The 19,884-nt window shown below is 41.7% G+C and overlaps 2 protein-coding genes across 2 annotated transcripts in view; one reads left to right on the top strand and one right to left on the bottom strand.

Moving 5' to 3' along the window:
- The window catches only part of SSH2 (slingshot protein phosphatase 2), a 103,601-nt gene extending 95,745 nt beyond the window's left edge, over positions 1 to 7,856 (bottom strand). The window contains 3 exon segments of the mRNA XM_063342562.1: positions 7,539 to 7,696; positions 7,699 to 7,825; positions 7,827 to 7,856. Coding sequence (XP_063198632.1) covers positions 7,539 to 7,696; positions 7,699 to 7,825; positions 7,827 to 7,835 — 294 coding nt within the window. The 5' untranslated portion in view covers positions 7,836 to 7,856.
- EFCAB5 (EF-hand calcium binding domain 5) overlaps positions 7,534 to 19,884 on the top strand; it is a 43,982-nt gene continuing 31,631 nt past the window's right edge. The window contains exons 1-4 of the mRNA XM_063342563.1: positions 7,534 to 7,668; positions 14,324 to 14,409; positions 14,520 to 14,824; positions 17,709 to 18,284. Coding sequence (XP_063198633.1) covers positions 17,719 to 18,284 — 566 coding nt within the window. The 5' untranslated portion in view covers positions 7,534 to 7,668; positions 14,324 to 14,409; positions 14,520 to 14,824; positions 17,709 to 17,718. The remainder of the gene's footprint in view (positions 7,669 to 14,323; positions 14,410 to 14,519; positions 14,825 to 17,708; positions 18,285 to 19,884) is intronic.

Raw genomic sequence — 19,884 nt, 5'->3', positions numbered from 1 at the left:
TATTATTTATTATTATTTATTATTTTTATTATGCCAGTTTCATGATTGCTGGCATACACAGTAAGGGTGCGTCTCACCATGGAAGCAACAAGCTGTTTAACTGCGTGACTCATCTTAGAGCAACGTTTTATGCCTTCTGAGAGGAGATCAGCCTGCAATGAGCAACACTGATAAGATGCATATTCAGAGCAATTCTATTTGGACGAAAAGCTATTGGCATATTCAAAACTGCAGATACAGAAGGCTGCCCAAACGCTAAAACATATAACATACACTGCAACATTATACTATTACAATAAGATATTTTGCAGATGGTTCACAGCGATCTAATCAATTTTACAGCCCAACTCAGAAATGCAAAAATGGTTTTTAGCTTTCATAACTTTTTATGCCTTTAAACAGAGTGCTCTGGAGGAACAGCTTACAGCCAAAAGGCAAGAAACCCTGTCTGCCTTGTTGAAATCACTGACTACTTCCAATAGGTATCACCTGTGTCTTCTCTCGTTTCCAAGATTCCCCCAACATTTATACAAAAGGTATGAGCTTCACTGTCACTATCTAATAAACAAATTAGAAGGATGATCAGGCAATCAATGGAACAGAGAGGAGACTCTTCTTAAATTCACAGGCTGAACTAAACAACTCAAAGAGCAGTAGCAGGCAGCTGACAAGCGTAGTGCTCTCATGTTGCAGGGACAGTTTATATAAAGCGAGTATCAGTCACAGAAGACCAGCAGCTTAGTACATACTTCAAAAAAAAAAAAAGCTTCAGTCAGTTGAACTCTAAAAGTACAAAAGCATTTTTGAAGTCTTCCCGTCCAGTGCATTCTTGCAAGGACAGCAAGAGTTTCCAGCATACAGATGTTCCTGAGAGCCAGTCTGCAAAACAGCCTTCTCACTTCAGCAGAGTGAAGCTGTGCAGTGGTACTGGGAGGATGTGGTTTGCTGTGACTGAAGAATGAAACCTTGAGCTGCAGGCTGTGATCAGGGAGCAGCTACACTGAGCTAAGCTGCCCAAAGGCTATTTTCTTCACAGCCCCCCTCCATTTCCCAAGACAGAATAGTTGCAGCTATAGATCTTTCAGGATTTTTTTTCCAGTAACTGGAAATCCTGAGGCATTACCCCCACATGCAGACAGCCCTCTCGCACTAAAATACTTCCAGCAGACTGCTTTTTGAATGGCAGTCTCCATTCAAAACAGCATTCTCCACTTAAATAAACGTGTCATTGACTCTCAGAATAACTGTAGATATTACAGAACCCTGCCCTTTTCAGCCTTCTTTCATTGCTTAAACAGCAAAAATCAATATTGGTCAGATAATGACTTATTACAGCATCACAGGCTATTTACGTTTCAAATTACAAGCTCCTTTTCAAAACACAAGAATTTATGTACCGCCAGAATTCAAGAAGTGACAACTTCAGTGTGTATTTCACTCAGTTTGTTTCAATATATTCATATGCATCTTCGTATTTTGAAAGATGCAACTGAGCAGTATAGTTGTTTTATCTAAAATGCCACAAATAGCATCATATTCAGTGGAATAAATAAATAAAGTGAACTAAGTACAAAACCAGAATTTCCCTCTTAGCCTAAAAATGGCGATTTTAGGTCAACACTCACAAAATACTACAAGAAGCCTGACTTTCCCCAAGCTGCAGCTTCTAGGCCAGCTACCGTAGCTTCTTTTGGCTGGACTTCACTGGTCAAGACACAAATACTCCAAAACTATATTCAGTACATCCTTTAGCTCAATAAGCACAATAACAAATAGCAACAGCATATTAGAAATGATAGTCAAAGTCGGTCATAGCCAGGTACAAATTTACACTCATCTCACAAATCAGATTTTAAAAAAAGCCAGAAAAATTAAACCACTCCACTACACAAACCAAACCTATTCATCATCAGTATGGCTGTAAGGTATGAATGCTCAGAAAAACTAGAAACATGTCTTGGAAATATGAATAAAAGGTTGGCTATTTCAGGAACAAATAAAAAAAATAAAAACTAAACTATCATCGAGATATCCCACAAAAGGGCAGTTAGATGCCTTAAAAAAATATATATTAAAAAAATACTTTTGTGTACTCTGCAAGTTTTCAGAATGTTTCTATATGATGCACAGTGAGGTTCCAATTCAACTGTCATTATCCTCCTCCTCAGCTCCAAATACTGTTCTCAACCTCAAAAAGGACATTTCATTTCATGCAGATCTCTAGAAGAGCCTGGTATGCGTGTAGACAATAGACAGCAAATCCTCAAGAGAAGGACTGGTCTTTTGTCACCAAGCAGCGTCAGCTTAACCATCAAGCTGCTTTAGGAAGAGGAGAGTGTCACCACAAATGAATGCAATTACACATACAGAATTTGTCTGCGACCCAAGAGCCTGGTCCTGTGCGGCTGGATAGAAACCTTCATCTTTTAACAACAGAGCATCACACCCAATGAGAGGTAGACACCTCCCATTTTCCTCGCAGAGATTTCAACAGAAGTTTCAATGATAGGGAGGAAGTTACAAATCATCTCACTGATACTGTTTTATCTCTCAAATAGTGACAGTTGGCAACACAGGAAATTGAGGTATCTGTAAGGCACTATGAGAAGTTTGCCTAAAGCAGGAATCAACACATTCATTCTTCTGGTCCACTGCCAATGAATACTTCAGTTTTCAAAATGAGCTATGGCTATACCTGAAAAACATCAGTTGAGGAAAACCAAGAAATAAGAGATTATAGCTATCAAGTTCTTAATTAAAAAAAAAAAAAAAAAAGAAAAGAGTTCTATGTGAGATAGACTGTAGACTGGACTTATCAACGATTAAGTAAATTCACAATTACCACACTGTTTAATATTTCTCTACCCCTGGTCCTGCAGTTGCTATTATATTTAGCTGCCCCATAAATAAATGGGAAAATATTTCCTGTATGCTCCACCAGCGTGGAGCTCTCAAGCAAAACACGACAGAGACTCCCCAACACATTTGCAGGACTCTGCTTCCTGCTCAAGCTGTTCTCCTGGGATTAAGGAGGGGAAGTCAAATGCCTTAGGTTTTCATCTGCTTTAAACCTTTTTTTTTTTTTTAACTGTGCATTTTAGAACAATATATGCATCATACCCTCTCTTTCTGGGTCAGTCCTTCACTTCCAATAAAAGCATATTGTCTCCCTGAGGGTAGGGAAGACAAGTGAACTGCGAGAGCGGTCAGAGCCAGATTGCCTGCCCAGCTTCTTCACCTCTCAGGGAAGAGATGTAACAGACAAAAGGAAAAACAGTACTTAAAATAAATTACAGATTTTTTTTTTGGTAGAACTGTGCATAAAAATAATTTAAAAGGGCAAGTTTCAATTTCCCAATTATCAAAAGTCTTTTGAAAAGCTATGAAGAGTATTAGAGCCATTTTCCACTACTCCCATCATCACGATGACACAGATTTGATGCTAGTCTGGTGACTGAAGTTACCCGACAACTTCCAGTGCCTTAGATAATGAGGCTCACAAAGGATTTTGAGGCAGGCACCTTTTACTAGCTCTTCTCTGCTTTAGCGAGAATTCTTTCTTGCAGATTGTCCCCAGACCTAACAGTGTGGCTGCTGCACCCACACTTTGCTAAAGAGCGAGCAATAGATATATTCCATGTTTGTCAGACAGCGTAAAACAACTTCGGCTTAACAGCAACAGGAGATTGAGGGACGGTCCACTGCTTAAAGATACAAACAGCAAAAGTGACATAAAACTGGTATGTAAACAAGGACAGTACTAAGAACTGCCTTAAACAACAATGCACACACACTGACAGCCCAAGCAAAGTAACTTACACATTTTAAAATGTTATATTTTGGTTAACAATGGTGAACAATTTATTTTTTTTTAAATAAACCCCAAAAGCAAAGGATATAGCAAGTTAAATTCATCCAGATTTCTTTCTGTTCACTATCTTCCAGTTGTCAAGAAAGAACCCAAAGAAAATATGATTTCATTTTTTTCCACTGAAATGAAGATGCTAGAAGGGAAGGATGGGAAGGCCCTACCACTTGACAAGATACTGTCCTGCAAAACAGGAAATATGGCACAAGTATTGGGAAGTAGGGTCAAAGAATCTGGGGTACAGAGAGAAAAAGCAACACGCTAGATTTTTCAAATCGCCCTAGCAGAGATCGGACTGCACGTCCAAGTAGCAGTTGTGAACATGGTGTTTTCATTTCATTGTTTTTGTTCATGATGGGACTACTGTGCCCACCTGCTATAACGCAGATACACACTACCAGGGCCCTTCTCTCACTTTGACTCAAGTCCTCCTCCTCCCAAAATAACCTTCTTGGAGGGATGAGAGGGAGAACACCCAGTCCCCTCAACTCCCCCCAAACACACACAGGAGGAATAAAAAAAAAAAAAAAAAAAAGGAAATTCTATTTTGGGTTACAAGATAAACAAAGGCCTTGATCAGCAACAAGTAGCCCCTCTCCAGTTCATGGTATCTTTACGTTTTACTGTAGTACAGTCCTGCCTTCTACCATTTTCTGCTAACATGGCACGTCAGAAGACAACTGTTCTCCTGTATTGAAGTAAGGATTGCAGTCTTATTTCTGAAAAGTGGCTGCATAACCAAAGGCCAAAACAAACAGCAGAAGTCTGGACAGACAATTAAGGGAATTTTACAAGTCATCAAGTGACCAGAGGGCTGTAAATGTATAATCAACACTTTGCATGAACTGCCCTGAAATGAATGCTCATGAGATGCTCTATGGCAATGAGAACAAGATAAAAACCTATAAATAAAAGCCATCCAATTTCAGAGTGATTCAGATCAGCTATTCCCCTGAATCCGTAAGAGCCAATTATAACTGTTTATAGGGCATACTTAATGCAAAAATTCAGTTTGAGGACATCAGTTTCACCCTTTCTCCTTCCCTGAGAAGTTTATCTCTAAAGCAGAGAGACATCAAGCAATTTCATCAAGCAATTTAAAAGAGAATCCATTTCTGTCCTTAAAATTCTTAGTGACCTGGAAACAGAATTAGACATAGCCACATGCCTGCACCCTGACATGCTCCTTCCTTGCCCACAAGCTGGAACAGCAAAGTTCCAGCAGTTACCAGACAATCTTTGCTCAGGAACAGCAGTGTTTCACGCAGCAAGTTGCACCCTTATACTACTCACAAAAATTATTTAGCAAGATGAACTTTCTTTTAAAGAGGTAACATGGAGATAAGAGTTATCAGTCCGTGTAGAAGGAAACTACCATCAGTTTACAATAGATTGGTCAAAACAATTTCACTTAAAACTGAAAGAATCAAGTTCTCCTACAGAAGTCAACTAGGACCCGTAAGAACGGCAAGTGTAGCAGGCTCACAGGACCAAAGCCTTCCTAAGGACTAAAAAGGTGGCTGCCCAGTTCACAAGCCCTTAGCAGCCTAGGAAGGATCGTCATTTGAAATGATACCAAAAGTTTTGATTAAGAAACAGAACAGGAACACACACAAGCTCAAGAAAATTCTGAAAGAAGGATAGAAAACAACCAACCCCAGCTATCTAACAAGAGGCTAAAAGGGCAGTCAAAACCCTAAAGTGTGGTTAGGAAGTTTTAACAGGAAATGCAGAAGTACTCAAACAATAGCAGTTGAGGGCAGAATACGATGAATATTGTTTCCACTTAAGATTGCAAGAAAAGTCTGAGAAAGTAGAAGTAATTATGAGAAGCAAAACCAGGCAAGGAAACAGTCACGCACTTATTTTTCACAGGGTACCAAGGATTTACAAAGACCACTGGTACAGATTACACCTCAGTACTAGGAGACTGAAAAAAGAGAATATAGATAAATACACCAAAAGCTGAGTTCTCTGGATTTATCAGGCTCTGAAGGGAGTTGTTTATATATTTAAAAACCAAGTACTGCTCAAAAATCAGTACAGTTTCAATTTAATTTAATTGGTTGGGAAACAGACTGGCTGTTGCAGATGGGAAAGCCTGACAGAATGCAACTAATTGTTTGTATACATCAAATATTTAACAAAGGAAAGGGTTATGCATCCAAGTGGGAGAGAGAAGGAAGACGCCAAGAGAGACCTACCTATTCTCACAACAAGATGTCTTAAGTGCAAGAAGTGTATGGGAAAAGGAATAGCGGAAAGGGCAAAGAAGTCAAAAGGGGGAAGCAACCTCAGAAGTAATGCACCACATGAATATTTATAGCAGAGAAATATAAGTGAAATTAATCTGTGTTGATAAATAAACATAACTTAGGAGAGACACAGGAATGAAAGAGGGGAAGAAAAAAAAAAAAAAGGAAGTGTTCTGACAGCTAAAATGCTGTCGGGGCAGGCAGGACCTGTCAAGTAGCTGATCTAGTTTCAGAAGAGGTTACCTAACACAAGAAGAAACATCTTCAGAGCAGTTGGCTTTTTCATCCCCCCCCCATGACGGAAGCAACTGGGATTCCAACTCTTCTCCCCCCCAAACCCTTGTAAACCAGACATAACACCAGTGTCATAAAGCGTGAGATTTTTTAAGGAAAAAAAGCTGAGAACTAAGCATAGAGAAAGAAAGTAAGCAGCAGATCACAGTTTTCATTCTCAAGTTATAGTAGAAGGAAGCCACATAATCGGTAGGTAGCAGCTTAACGGGTTAACATACAAGATTTTACAACACAGAAATACTGAAACAACAGCCTGTCCCAAGTCTAAAGAGCACAGAAAGCAAGAAGTCTTTCTAGCCGCCTGCTCTTCCTGATTCAGAGTAGGGATGAGAACATCTGCTCCTTCTGCACATCTCGCCCAGAGATTTAAAATCTGGCCTTCCCGTATCTGTCTTGGGCTTGGCTGTCTTTTGAAGATTATATGCAACATTCAAAAAAAATAATAATCTTAGGTCTTTGCAAAGGAAGGGCCACGTACTGGAGATACCCAGAGGGTACTGTCAGATTAAATCATCTTGAAATGCAGCTCAAACAATGTCAGTTTGCTTCCACGCGCACTTCCCGCCTCTCTCCCACCACATACAATAAAAAAATAATAAAAAAAAAAAACCCAACGAAAATTAAACGAGGCTGCTTTATTTATTTAGTTCCCCGCTGCGGTTGGGGCAGCGGCACCTTCACACAGGGGAGCTGAGGCTCAAGGGAGGGCTCAGACCCTGAAGGAACCACCCGGCCTTGCGGCGCCTGAGGGCTCGGAACCCCCACGGGCTCCCTCCCCACACACCCCATCCCTGGGCCTGCTGAGGGGGCAGCCGGGATCCTCGCCTCTCCCTTCGCTTGTCACCAGGCCACAGCGACGCGAGGGCCCCCGTAGGGGTGTCTGACCCCCTCTGAAGGGACCGGGGGGCAGCGGCGGGCGGGCCGGGGGCGCTGAGGCGGGCGGCCGCCCACCCGCCTCAGCGCCCCCGGCCCGCCCGCCGCTGCCCACACGGAGCTGTCAGGGCCCGGCGGGAAGAAGGGGCGGGGGGGCACGCATGCGCGCCGCCGCGCGCCGGACCCTAACGGCCACCAACCGCCGCTCTCCCCTCAGCGCCGGGCCGGCGGTTGGCGGGCGGACTCACCGAGGCGCAAGGGCTGGAGGTGGCGCTGGGGGTAGGCGAACGTTGTACCGTGACCAAAGCCATCGAGGAGGCGGCGGTGGAAGCAGCAGCAGCAGCGGGGTTTTCCCCCCCCGACCCCCGTGGCGGGCCGGTGAGGGGGCCTTTACTCCATGGCGGGCACCGGGAGGGCGGGGGGGAAGCGGAGGTGGCGCGGCGCCGGCCGCAGGGGGCAGCAGCTCCACGCGCGCCAACGGCCTCTCGCCGACTGAGGCGCGCTGGGGCTGGGCCGGCCGGGCACAATAAGGCGCCAGGGCGCATGCGCCAGCTGTCAGCGCGGCACCGCCTTCCCCCCCCCCCGCCAACGGCCGGGTTAACCCCTGCCGCGCCGGCCCACGGCCTGGAGAGTGTGTGTGTGGGGAGAGTGTGTGTGTGGGGAGAGTGTGTGTGTGGGGAGAGTGTGTGTGTGGGGAGAGTGTGTGTGTGTGTGTGTGTGGAGGGTGTGGGGAATGTGTGGGGAATGTGTGTGTGTGTGCGGCCTGCAGCATGTGTGTGGAGTGTGTGTGTGTGGAGAGTGTGGGGAATGTGTGTGTGTGCGGGCTGCAGCATGTGTGTGGAGTGTGTGTGTGTGTGTGTGGAGAGAAAGTGTGTGTATGGAGAGTGTGTGTGTGCGTGCAGAGTGTGCGTGCGTGTGGAGAGAAGGAGAGCGTGTGTGTGTGGAGAGTGTGCGTGCACCCTGGAGACGGTGTGTGGAAAGTGTGTGTGTGTGTGAAGAGCGTGCATGTGTGTGGAGAGGGAGAGGGGGGGTGTGGGGAGAGTGTGTGTGTGTGGAAAGTGTGGGAAGTGTGTGCGTGGGGAGAGTGTGTGTGTGGAGAGAGTGTGTGTGTGTGTGTAAAGTGTCTGTGAAGAGCGTGTGTGTGGGGAGAGTGTGTATGTGCCTCTGGGTGTGTGTGTGCGCGCGCACGTGTGTGTGTAGGGGGGTGTCTTATCCTTCCCATTCCAGCCTCTCAATTTAGGAATAGGTGACAGCTTGGCCTGCGGCCTCCCAGAATGTGGGGTGGGGTTTGGTTTTTTTTTTGGAAGCCCATCCTGCTGGGAGCTGTGACAATGTGTATGGCACCCTACTTGGTCTAAATTGGCCTTAACGTTCACATAATGTAGCTTTCCCTTGGATTAGGGAGCAAAAGTAACTCTTTGGTAATGAAAACAGCATATAACACCTATTTATACATCAATGCACAAGCCCGAACACCAAAAAACTAGTCTAACTAGTATAGAATCATAAAAAAGTTTCGTTTGGAAGGGACATTTAAAGCTTATCTAGTCCAACCCCCCTGCAATGCGCAGGGACATCTCCAACTAGATGCTCGGAGCCCTGTACAAGCTGACCTGGATTGTTTCCAAGGTCGGGGCATCTACCACCTCTCTGGGCAACCTGGGCCAGTGTTTCACCACCCACATAGTAAAAAAATTCTTTCTTATATCTAGTCTGAATCTCCCCTCTTCTAGTTTAAAACCATTACCCCTTCTCCTACCGCAACAGTCCCTGCTAAAAAGTTTGTCCCCATCTTTCTTATAAGCTCCCTGTTGTGGTTTAACCCCATCCAGCAACTAGGACCACGCAGCTGCTCACTCACTTCCCCGGCTGGCATGGGGAAGAGAATCAGAAGAGTAAAATAAGGAAAAACTCATGGGTTGAGATAAAGACAGTTTAATAGGTAGAGCAAAAGCCTCACATGCAAGCAAAGCAAAACAAGGAATTAATTCCCTGCTTCCCATGGGCAGGCGGGTGTTCAGCATCTCCAGGAAAGCAGGGCTCCATCACGCTTAACGGTTACTTGGGAAGACAAACGCCATCACTTCGAACATTCTCCCTTCCTTCATCTTCTCCCAGCTTTATATACTGAGCATGACATCCCATGACATGGAACATCCCTTTAGTTAGTTGGGGTCAGCTGTCCCGGCTGTGTCCCCTCCCAACTTCTTGTGCCCTCCCAGCCCTCGTTGGCAGGGTGGTGCGAGAAGCAGAAAAGGCCTTGAATGCTCAGCAACAACTAAACTCATCCATGTGCTATCAAAAGTATTTCTCATCCCAAATCAAAACCATAGCACTACACCAGCTGCTAGTAAATAAGTTAACTCTATCCCAACTGAAATCACGACACCCCCTTTAAGTACTGAAAGTCTGCATTTAAAGCATTCAAACATCGCCAGAATGCAATAATGCTTGACAGTTTGGGTTCTGGGACAAAGGGACAAATACTATTAAGCTTCATTTGTTTTGCGGTTTCAGCCTGGTGCTATCAAATTTGTGGGAATGTTGGCAAGGAGGTAACTGGGATCGAGAATTGTCTTGGGCATCTAATGACGACGCTACACATGACAAACAGAAGCCAGTCTAAATATTAAATAGAGCAAACTTCTTTGTCAAGAGCGTGTATTAACCCATTGATTCCTTTTAAGCACTTGGTCCATATTGCTTTCATCTGCTCCGCAGACTGACAGGACTGTACGAGACTCTTTTGCCCCTGTAAATCTAAGCACCAGAGAAGCCACACGGGAGCCCTTTAGGCCATTCTCCACTGCCCTGCAGTTCAAAATAATGAGCAGGGCGGCTCTGGCAGCTGGGCTTCACTGCAATGAAGAAGCCAGGCTCCCTAATGAGGCATTTTGCCTCCTAGCGGACAGGAGAGGATGAAGGACGTGCTCCCTAAACTGGGCTAAAGCTGAGCTTACAGCAAACCAGGATTTTGAACATGAACGAGTCCAAAAGAGCCCCCAGTGGGATCCGAGCACATGGGGAGAATAAGCAAAACACATAGGTAAACAAAGAGTCATTGTCCTGCCCTTTACCGCCATCACGTTGTTATTTTGAAACACAATATTTATGGAAAGTGTGCTAGCAGCGCGCTCTGGTTTATGGCACAGAGGTCAAGAAAATGCCTTCCAGACCCCTTTTAAATTAGTATTCCCCAAGTTCTGAATATTCCACAACTTCCCAATAAAACAGTATCTTTTTCTGAGCAGCCTCTTGTCCAGTCCCTCCCTCACATTTATTTAGTAAATGCCTTATCTTTTCTGTGGGCAAATCTGCAATACAGATGTGGTTTTGGTGTATCTGTATGGCAGATATAGATTGGCAAAGACTATTCCAAACACAGACATCCTTTTGCCATTATAGATATAGCAAGCTGCGAGCGTTGGGAGAAGGAGGTCTGCTCTGTGCTTGTGAGTCGCCACATACCTGATGAATGCGTGTGTGATCCTTTCACACTTTCAAATGACATAGCTAGGCCAGTAAGGCTGTTAGGTATGGCTACAGAAATAAACTCTGCCTTCCAACAGAACTTCTTGCCTATCGGTATTTGCTGTGTATTCCAGCTATGTAACTAAACTGCATAACATATGTTTTTCAGGCCATATTATTCAACTTTTTATTTTGTTCATACCCAGCTCAGGAAAGAACAGAATTAAAACGTTAACTAAAAACGTCAGGGATCAACAACAAAATGGAGCCCATGGGAACCTTTTCTTTTCAATAATTTTAAAGATTATGTAGGTTTGCTGCTACATTCATTGTAGATGGTCTTCGTTATATTTTACTCAAATGTGGCGTTTGTTCTCCTAACTACTTTTTTTCTGTGAAACTGAAAAAGTGCTTTGTCTCCTGGCAAAGCGTTTCTTTCTTTCAGGTAAAAATGATCCTGCCTCACTTAGTAGTCTCTTGGAGAAGGTTTTGGGAACATAAGAAGCAGGGACTCAAGTGCTTGGCATATACAAAGCATGGTGAAGCTTAGCAGAGAGATTCTTTGTGGCTACCAGCCACCGTGTTGAGGTGGTAGCCAGATACGAGGCCATCCTGCTTTAAGGTTTTTGACATGATTTTCAGTGGAAGCAGGAGTCACATTTGAGGATGGGAAAGTTTTTTCTTCTCTGGCATATGACAAGAATCTTAATGCTTTTCGCCTTTCTCTAAAGCATAATATCTGGATTATTGTATTGTTTCACACCAATGGATTCCTGTAAATATAGGGCTGCTTCAAGGCATGTAGCTTCTGTTCAGATATGTCTGTGCTGATGTGGAGGAGAGGTGGAAGACCACAAGTTCCCAGAGTATTGTAGCAGTTCCCTCACCTGGGACTGGTGTTTCATTCTGGATTTTGAGCAACAGTCATGCAGGGATTACTATGAAGAAATGATTATTCAAACCAGCTTCCAAAATAGGCTTTTGTGTAATTTTCATATATCCGATAGCTCTTCCAGCTATTTGAACGGCAAACATTTTTAAAAAACATTTACCACAAGTGAATAATGGAGTTGCTATCTACAGTTAGCTAAAGGTCCAACATATCAGTTATTAACTACAATAATCACAGATTGCAATGGTTCTCTGAGCCATTAGAAAGGTATAATTTACATGTGCAATGTTTTTTAACAGCAGAATTTAAATGTGAAGGAGGAAGCTATAAGGCAGATGTGTTCTGATTGAAAAGAGCAATTAGAGGGCAGCCTGTGGTCACAGCATCATGGTTGATACAAAAAAGAGACTGGAAGCCTGTGGCCTTATTCTTCCCCATGCTGAAAGCACTGTGGTCAGCACCTGCAGCTTTAGCCCAATATATCATTTAAAGGATGTGAAGCTATACATGAGCTGGTTTTGTATGCATTTCCAAAACTGACTGTTTTCTTTCTTTAATACACTGCAAACATTTCTCTGGCTAACACAACTTATTATTACTACATGTCAGGGCTTTTAATGCATAATCTTGGCATCAGCTGCAAAAGGCAACTGAGTGCTCCCAAAATGTATCTATCTTACACAGAAAACCAGAAAAAGATAGAAGAGGCAATTCCAGCAAAACATCTGTGATGACATATTCAGCCCATTATTTTGTCAACAGTGCAAGTATTTGATGGCATAATAAAAGGATACACTTTGCTTAGCAAAAACATTAAGGGATAACAGCCAAGTTAAATAGGGGGCGATTAAAGGTTTGCTTAACCCACGGGATTCCACTTCCAGAAAAATAAAAATAGAGCTGTTTTGATCCCTCCTTCCAAGTTCTATTTGCTCTTGTTTGGGGGTTAAAAAATCATTTTAAGAAAAGGGAGAGTATTTTTTTTTTAATTTATGTTTCATACTGAAAAAAAGAAAAAGTTTTGTAAGTTAATCATAATAGCAACACAAATCTGAATTGCAAAGGAAAAAAATCAAGCCCACCTGGGAGAAGAGATAACAGGAATTAATCATGTGCAAACTGCTTTGAGGAAAAAAGAACACAATCCAGTTTAAAGCCTCATTTTAAATTATTCCTGTGCGCTAATTTTCTGCTTCATTTTATTGACATAATTGATGCTATACTTCAACACATCTTGGAAATACACTGCAATGAGCGTATTTCCTTCTGATACATGTTTTTTCAAACAAATGGCAAAGAAGCGACAATTTATTACAGCATATTTTTCACATGAAAGTTGACTGTTTTTGTGGGGTTTTTTGTGCTCTTTCTTCTCTGCAAGCAAATACTGATTTCTAAAATGAAGTCAGTGTTGTAGTGTCTATGGCATATTACTACACTGGTAAGCTTGGCATTCCAGTGGTATTTCAAAGTGTCCAGAAGAAAGATTTTTTTTCAGAGAGACGCTTAGCACAGATGGCCAAAAGCATCTATAGAAATTGCAACCATCTAATTTTTCTGAAATACGTAGAGGAGTACATAGAGGAAAATAAATGTTACCGGGTACGGGCACCAGGAATTTCTATAATGTCCTCCTTTCCAGAAATGACAGTATAAAAATAAAATAAAAATTGAGGCTTTTGACTGTCCACTAAAGTACAATTGTTATTGTAATTTCTGAGCAAATTTCCTCCCTGTAAAAAACCTGTACACAGCATGCACACTTTCTGACTTCTATGACAGGTCTTAGGAACAAAACTAAACCTGTTTTTTACAGGCAGCATAAATGTTGTACTGGGTTGATGTTGGGACTCTGGGTGTGTGTCACTTAGAGCTATTTCCAGTTCCAGAGTTTTATCAATTAATTGATATTTACCTTGGTGTTGCGGCTGCTGTAATAAATAACGAGTGACTTGATGAAGACGACAAAGAATGACATTTTTGAGTCTGCAATTAAAACTCCAGAGTTCCTAAACTAGAGAACAAATGTGAGTTTGACATCTCTGCACCAAATTTTGGAGAAACTCTGTTATTTGTATTAAACCTCCTCTATTTCAATTTTGTCACAAGCTCATCTGGCCCATAAAATGGAGACTAATACTCTGCTAGAGGGCAGGATATCATGCAGCTGTTCCAATGACAAATATCATAGATAAAGTCACAGTTGAATTTTCATGCAGGTAGACAATCCAACGATCATGCCTCTTACAGTGCAAAATACAAAGAAAGAAACAGCCTTAGATAAACCTTGTTTCCTGGCAGAAATTGCCATAAATTTCTCAGTTGGAAGTCCTGCATAACACCAAGGAAATCACTGAACAGGCTCCTGATTTACATCAGTATAAATGAATGCAGAATGGCTGTCGTAGATGTTTTTGTCTTTTCCCTTCTCCTTTCTCTGTGTTGCATATTCTTCAAGAATATAGGACAAATTATTAAAGGTGAGTCATCAAATTCCTTTAGATTCAGGTTTAAAGGCAGTCTAACAAAATGGCACTATAAACTCCCCCCTTAGTAGTGCTGTGTGTGCCTTTCCTACAAGACTGCTTCAAAGCGACACAGTTCTTTACAAAAAAGAGAGCCTGAAAACATATAAATTGAGTTGGTAATTAATTTCTTTTTATCTCTCAGGTGCTCACATCTGGTTAATACAGTTCTCAGTTCAGCTTGTAATGGACTCAGGACAGTTCTGGACTTTGTGAACCTTGACTCTGAAGGTAAACCTCCTGTCACTGGGCACCTGTGGATTCTCTCTCTGACTGTTTGTGCCCTCAATGTTGTCTGCTGCTATTCATAGTCTTTTTTATTTATTTTATTTTATTTTCAGTCATGTGATGCAATGATCTAAGTTCAGTACAGAAGAGCCTGTTGGGCTGCCAAAGCTAAAAGAGAACCTACAGCGATTCTGAGTCGTGGAAGAGACATAGCAACCTTTGGGATTATTGCTTAGCAACTGCAAACACACAGAGGAGTAAAACTCACAGCCTGGCTCCACAGCAGGTCTGAGAAATCCCTAATTCACTTCAAGATTTTTAATGGTTGAGAACAGATGGGCATATATTAAATTCCCGTTCATTTGCAAAGCCGCTTTGAAAGCAGGAGGAAAGATCTATTTTGATACCTGCTCCAAAGGTAAGAAAAACAGTTCTTCAAAGCTTCAGAAAGCAAAAGAGAAAGTCTTTTTACATTTTAATTGTATTGAAAAGAAGATCATGTATGAAAAGGGTATTGGGCTCTGTGATTGTGGAGATAGACATGCTCTATGAAGCACGTTAGGGAAAGGCAGAACTATTTCTGAGTGACAGAGTGTCAACGAGATTGCACTCTGTTTTTGAAAAGACTTTTGTTAACTCAAACATCTCCAAAATGTTTACCTAGACAAACTTTAGTCTTTCCTGTCCCTGTCCCACCCTTCAAAATTCCCTAACAGAATAACAATGAAATCATAAAAATCTTATTTATGAGCAGATACAGGTTCTGCACAGAAAACGGAGAGATAATCTTTTTGTACCTGCAGGGATTCCAGCAAGAACATTTCTCTCACAGAAAAGGAGCCAGGAAAGTGGCATCCTACTAAATAATGAAAAGCTTATCTTGCCTTCAGCTTGAACAAAGGCTTACAGGAAACTTTATATCACATTTAAAATTTCCTGGGTGTTTCTAAACCTTGTCTCTGTGCACTGTGCTTACTATTATTTGGACAATCAAGCCTCCACTTGGTAATGTCATAGGCCTTGAGAGCTCTATATATTATGGGACAAATTCTCAACTAACGTAACTCAGCACTGAAGTTCATGAGCCAATGGTGTCTTATACAAACTGGAGGTGTGTCCCTGTAATCCTCCACAAATTCCAAGTTTCAGGGCCTGAATCTAGCACTCCTTTGTTGTTTATTTTAACAATTATGTGCTGTTTGTATGTTCTTCCATACCCTCTTAGTCTCCTTTTATCTGTCCCGCATTAAAGCAGTGGGCATAGTCCTCTATGCCTTGCTTCCATTCTTGGAGCTATGCAAATGCCATGGAATTGAAATAGAACAGTCACACTCAGTTGTTTTTTGTTTTGTTTTGTTTTGTTCAGAGACCTAGAGGTACTTTATAAACATTTACCAATCCTCAAAATCATCCTAACACATGGTTGAGAGCAGTGTAGAAAATATATTCATCATTATTCAGAATTGGCCAGCTCATAACGCAGGGTGCAGTTGTCACTTTAACATTGCACAGAAACTGCAGAGTGGTTTCATAAAGGATGTTAAAAAATAACGTAAGTATTTGAAACTGCAAGAACAGTTTATTTTGGCACAACAAAACCAGCTGATTTGGCCTGTGACCAGAACATTTGGTTAACACCCTGCTTTGAACCAGAAACAGTCTGGTTTTACAGCTTATTGAAAGAAACTCACCTAAGCAAGGAACAATTTGACAGGGTTGATAGGTTTCCCTTTCTACTATTATAAATCTGGTCTCCTTTACAGCTCGTGTCCTTCGGTGGCAAAACCAGCTACCATCTTAAAACCCTCTGTGTTGGTCAGGCAGGCAGCTCGATCCATAAATCCATCTCACTCCCCAGCAGGTAATCATCTTTGAGAACAAATTACCGGAAGATGCCAACAAGCCCATCGAGAAAGCAGACATAGAAATTTACTGCTGTGAAGTGTCCTACCTATCCAAGCAATATTTGGACTCAGACAATGGTTATAACCAGAAGGTCAGCATATTAGTAATTACATTTGTGTGCCAGGAGGGCTGTAGATCACATTTATGCATTTCCTGGAAGGCTGAACTCTCTTCAGAACAGCTACAAATGCTTAAATATGAAGAGCAAAACATCTCAAAAGCAGTGGTATTGCTATGGATACTGAAAGGCCTTAGTGAAAAGCACTTTTAAAAAAGAGCTTGAAAAGGATAGTGTGGCAGCAAGTTCAGAGTGGAGTTTCATCTTTAGTTTGGAAAGGCGTTAGGCTCTCTCTATTAATATCACCCTTCCCTTGCTGTTGTTTAACACTGAGCTGGGGGGTTTGCAGCACGCTGCTGGTTTCTCATGCTTTGAATCAAGCAGTTAGGCAACATTCTGCTTCATTCTGTATGTGTAAGTCCCATTACAGATGCAGACAGTTATGCGTGGAGAGATAGAAATAGTTTTCAAACTGTACCTTGTGAGCAACTCAGTTTCTTCCTGATATTTCACAGAATGAACATTTTGAGAAGAAAACTGGAGTTTGGGAAATTGTAAAGGGAAATACCTGCAACTCTCTGTAGGTCTGTCTTTTACAGAATAATCTACAAGATTAGGTGCTTGTGAACAGCTTAATTACAGAGTATATGGTATAGAATTTCCTTTTCTGTAGAAGCTCTGCTGACCCCTACACCTATGTCCTTGTTATCTTAATAAAATGGCCAGAGGAAAAAACAGTTGCCAAAGCTGAAATTAAATAGTCTATGGGACAAGCTTCCTCACTGGTTTTCACAGCTACGGAAAAGATGAAGCAGAAGGCAGCATGTGGATAGAGAAATCTTGCTGCTAGGCATCTGGTCTTTTCCGTTACTTGCTTCCTTTGTTTCATATCCACTGGATTTCCTGGAGGCATGGAATGGGACCTAAACAGAAATAATGATGGTAGGGGTAAGAGGAATAAGCTGGTTAGAACTGGGGGACAAGACTTCTGAGCACTGTTCACCACTTGGTTTCTGAGTCTCTAAGTGACCTGGAATTAATCACTTCTCTTCTGTGTCTCAATTTCTTCACTCATAAGAAAGGAACACACTTATTTAGTTGCTGTGTCTCCAAGGGCTGTTGTGATACATAATTAATCTTTATAAATCATTTACTGATCTTTGAAGTAAAGGGGCTGTATTTATTTAAGAGTACAAAGCAGCAGCAACAATAAAAAAATGAACGCAGAAAAAGAATATGAGTTAATTCCTAACAATAGACTTTCTTCCCATGTCACCTGCTAGGACGCTGCTGCGTCTTTTGTCACTATGTAACGCGCTGCTTTTGTTCTGTGTCACAGTGATTGAAGTATGGCTGCTCAGCCAGAAGAAGCAGCACAAACTGCAGGTCTAAAACATCCCAAACCTGGAGGTAAGAGTATGACTGCCACAGAAATGAAGAGAATGACGGGGAATGATGAGCTGCCATGTCTTAGTAATCATGCTCCGTGGAAAGACTGTTTTTATGAAAAGGTCCAGCAGAGGTGTCTGAGTCTGCAGGAGACAAAGGCAAAGATGATTCATGCAGAAAAGGCAAAAGAAGAAAAGGTAAAAAAGAGGGAACCCTGTGACTGGCTGTCCAAAGAGTGGTTCAGTGAAGACAAAGAGTCACTAGATACCCGCATCTATTTGCTTGACAAACTCTTACCTACATTAATACCAGGAGTGGAAAAACTGTTAATGGAAGTGGAAAGAAAGAATGTGCTTGCACCAGACAAAGAACCAACCAAATTTAACCCCATTAATTTTCTTGGAGAATATCTGATGAGACATCACCCTCAGTATGGTATTTCTACAAGATCAGGGCCGTACGTGAGAGGAATGAAGATGGTCACGGAGGAGCTAAAAACTGAGATGCCAGGTACAACATCAGAGAGGTGAGAGTTGAAAGTGTGGTTGGTCACAAGACCAGAGCTGGTGTCTTGGTCTCTTTTACAAAAGGAATGGTGTGACTGCAGCCTGGCTGGCAAAGTGTCAACCAAAATGAACCTTGTGGAGTACAGTGTCAGAGGCAGTAGTTGTCTCTCATAAAAACTTGAGATGCAGGATAAATGCCAGAACATGTCACACAAAATGAAACACTAGTTATTCCTGTTTAAGGCAATATTCTGCCCTTCACAAGTATATAATTCCTCTTTAGACTCTATCTTAATTAAATATATGGAATGCAAACTGCTTTCAAACCGGTCTAAGTAAGTGACAGCAGTTCTTAAGGACAGGTGTTAGTATGAAAGGACTATGGACTCTTCAGATCCTTTCTTCTACAGTCTTCCAAACTTAATAAAAAGATAACCTCTTTTCCTCCTTCAGGATTACTTCTCTTGACCAAACCAACGATATTGTCCTGGCACATCATAGAAACTCCTCCTGGGATTTTTCCTTTAGCCTTTCAGATTCTTTTTTCCCTTTAAAGTAGAAACTGTTTTGTATTTTGTGTTGCTTATTTCTGGGGTATATTCTAGGCTGCTTACTTTAGTATAATATTTAATGAATATTGGAAGGGGGTTCCATGCCATCTTACAATATGCTAAGATTAGAATGTGAGTGCATGAGGTGAACAATACTGCTTTCATTTTAATTGCTTTATTCAGAAAAATACAGAAGTGAACATTTGTGTTTATAGATGACCCAGAGGTGATTGTGAATCATGTCAAAATTATTCACTACTAGATCACTTTATTCTATATCTGTGTTTGTAGAATGATGACTTCTATTTGAATGGCAGTCTCTTCTATTTGCATAAATAGTACATACAGCTTGAAAATTGGTTTCAGGGTTTCAGTGTCAGGAATGAGGGAAGTAAAATGCTGAGATGTCTTATTCATAAACTCTAAATGAAGATAATTGAAGTTCCCAGTATTATAATGAATAAAAGAATATGTTAAATCTCTCTCTACCGCTCTGAATTTCTGTCTCTCTACATTTCTAGTCCGCATACTGTTACAGTTCATAGGAACATGCCTTGTGTGAATACAACTAAAGCAGTGTGATAAGTGAATTTCATACAGTCGCTTACCTCCTTTTTCCCCCCAGATAAGAATGATTCTAACAACTGACTGATCATCGCCAATGTGTAAGAGCTCAGTTTTTTGGCTTTTCTTCATGAGCAGACACACAGTAGTACAGCCAGAGCTGCTAAAAGATTTTAGATTTTTTTAAAAATTCTTTTAAAATGCTGGTCCACTGAAACAAATGATCCAGGGAAACATCTTTTTCAGTGAGCTTTCACTCCAGCACAGGCTGTTCTGGGGGGATGCTTAGGATGCCAGCCTTGCCACACCTTTGTTTTGGGGACTGTTTCACCGTTCATATTGCTTCACAGAGTGACGCCTGGATGTACAAAGTTCCGAACCATATCTTATTTTTATTTTGCAAAAGAAATTGAATTAAAGCACATAAAATTTCCCTGGGTTTTGGGTTGGGTTTTTTTTGTTAGGTTTTGGGAGTTTTGTTGTTGGGGTTTTTTTTCCTGCTAAA

Source organism: Chroicocephalus ridibundus, chromosome 7 (genome assembly GCF_963924245.1).
Source record: "Chroicocephalus ridibundus chromosome 7, bChrRid1.1, whole genome shotgun sequence".
NCBI lineage: Eukaryota > Metazoa > Chordata > Aves > Charadriiformes > Laridae > Chroicocephalus > Chroicocephalus ridibundus.
The sequence above is the reverse complement of the archived record's forward strand: the minus strand, read 5'-3'. Positions and strand labels throughout refer to the sequence as shown.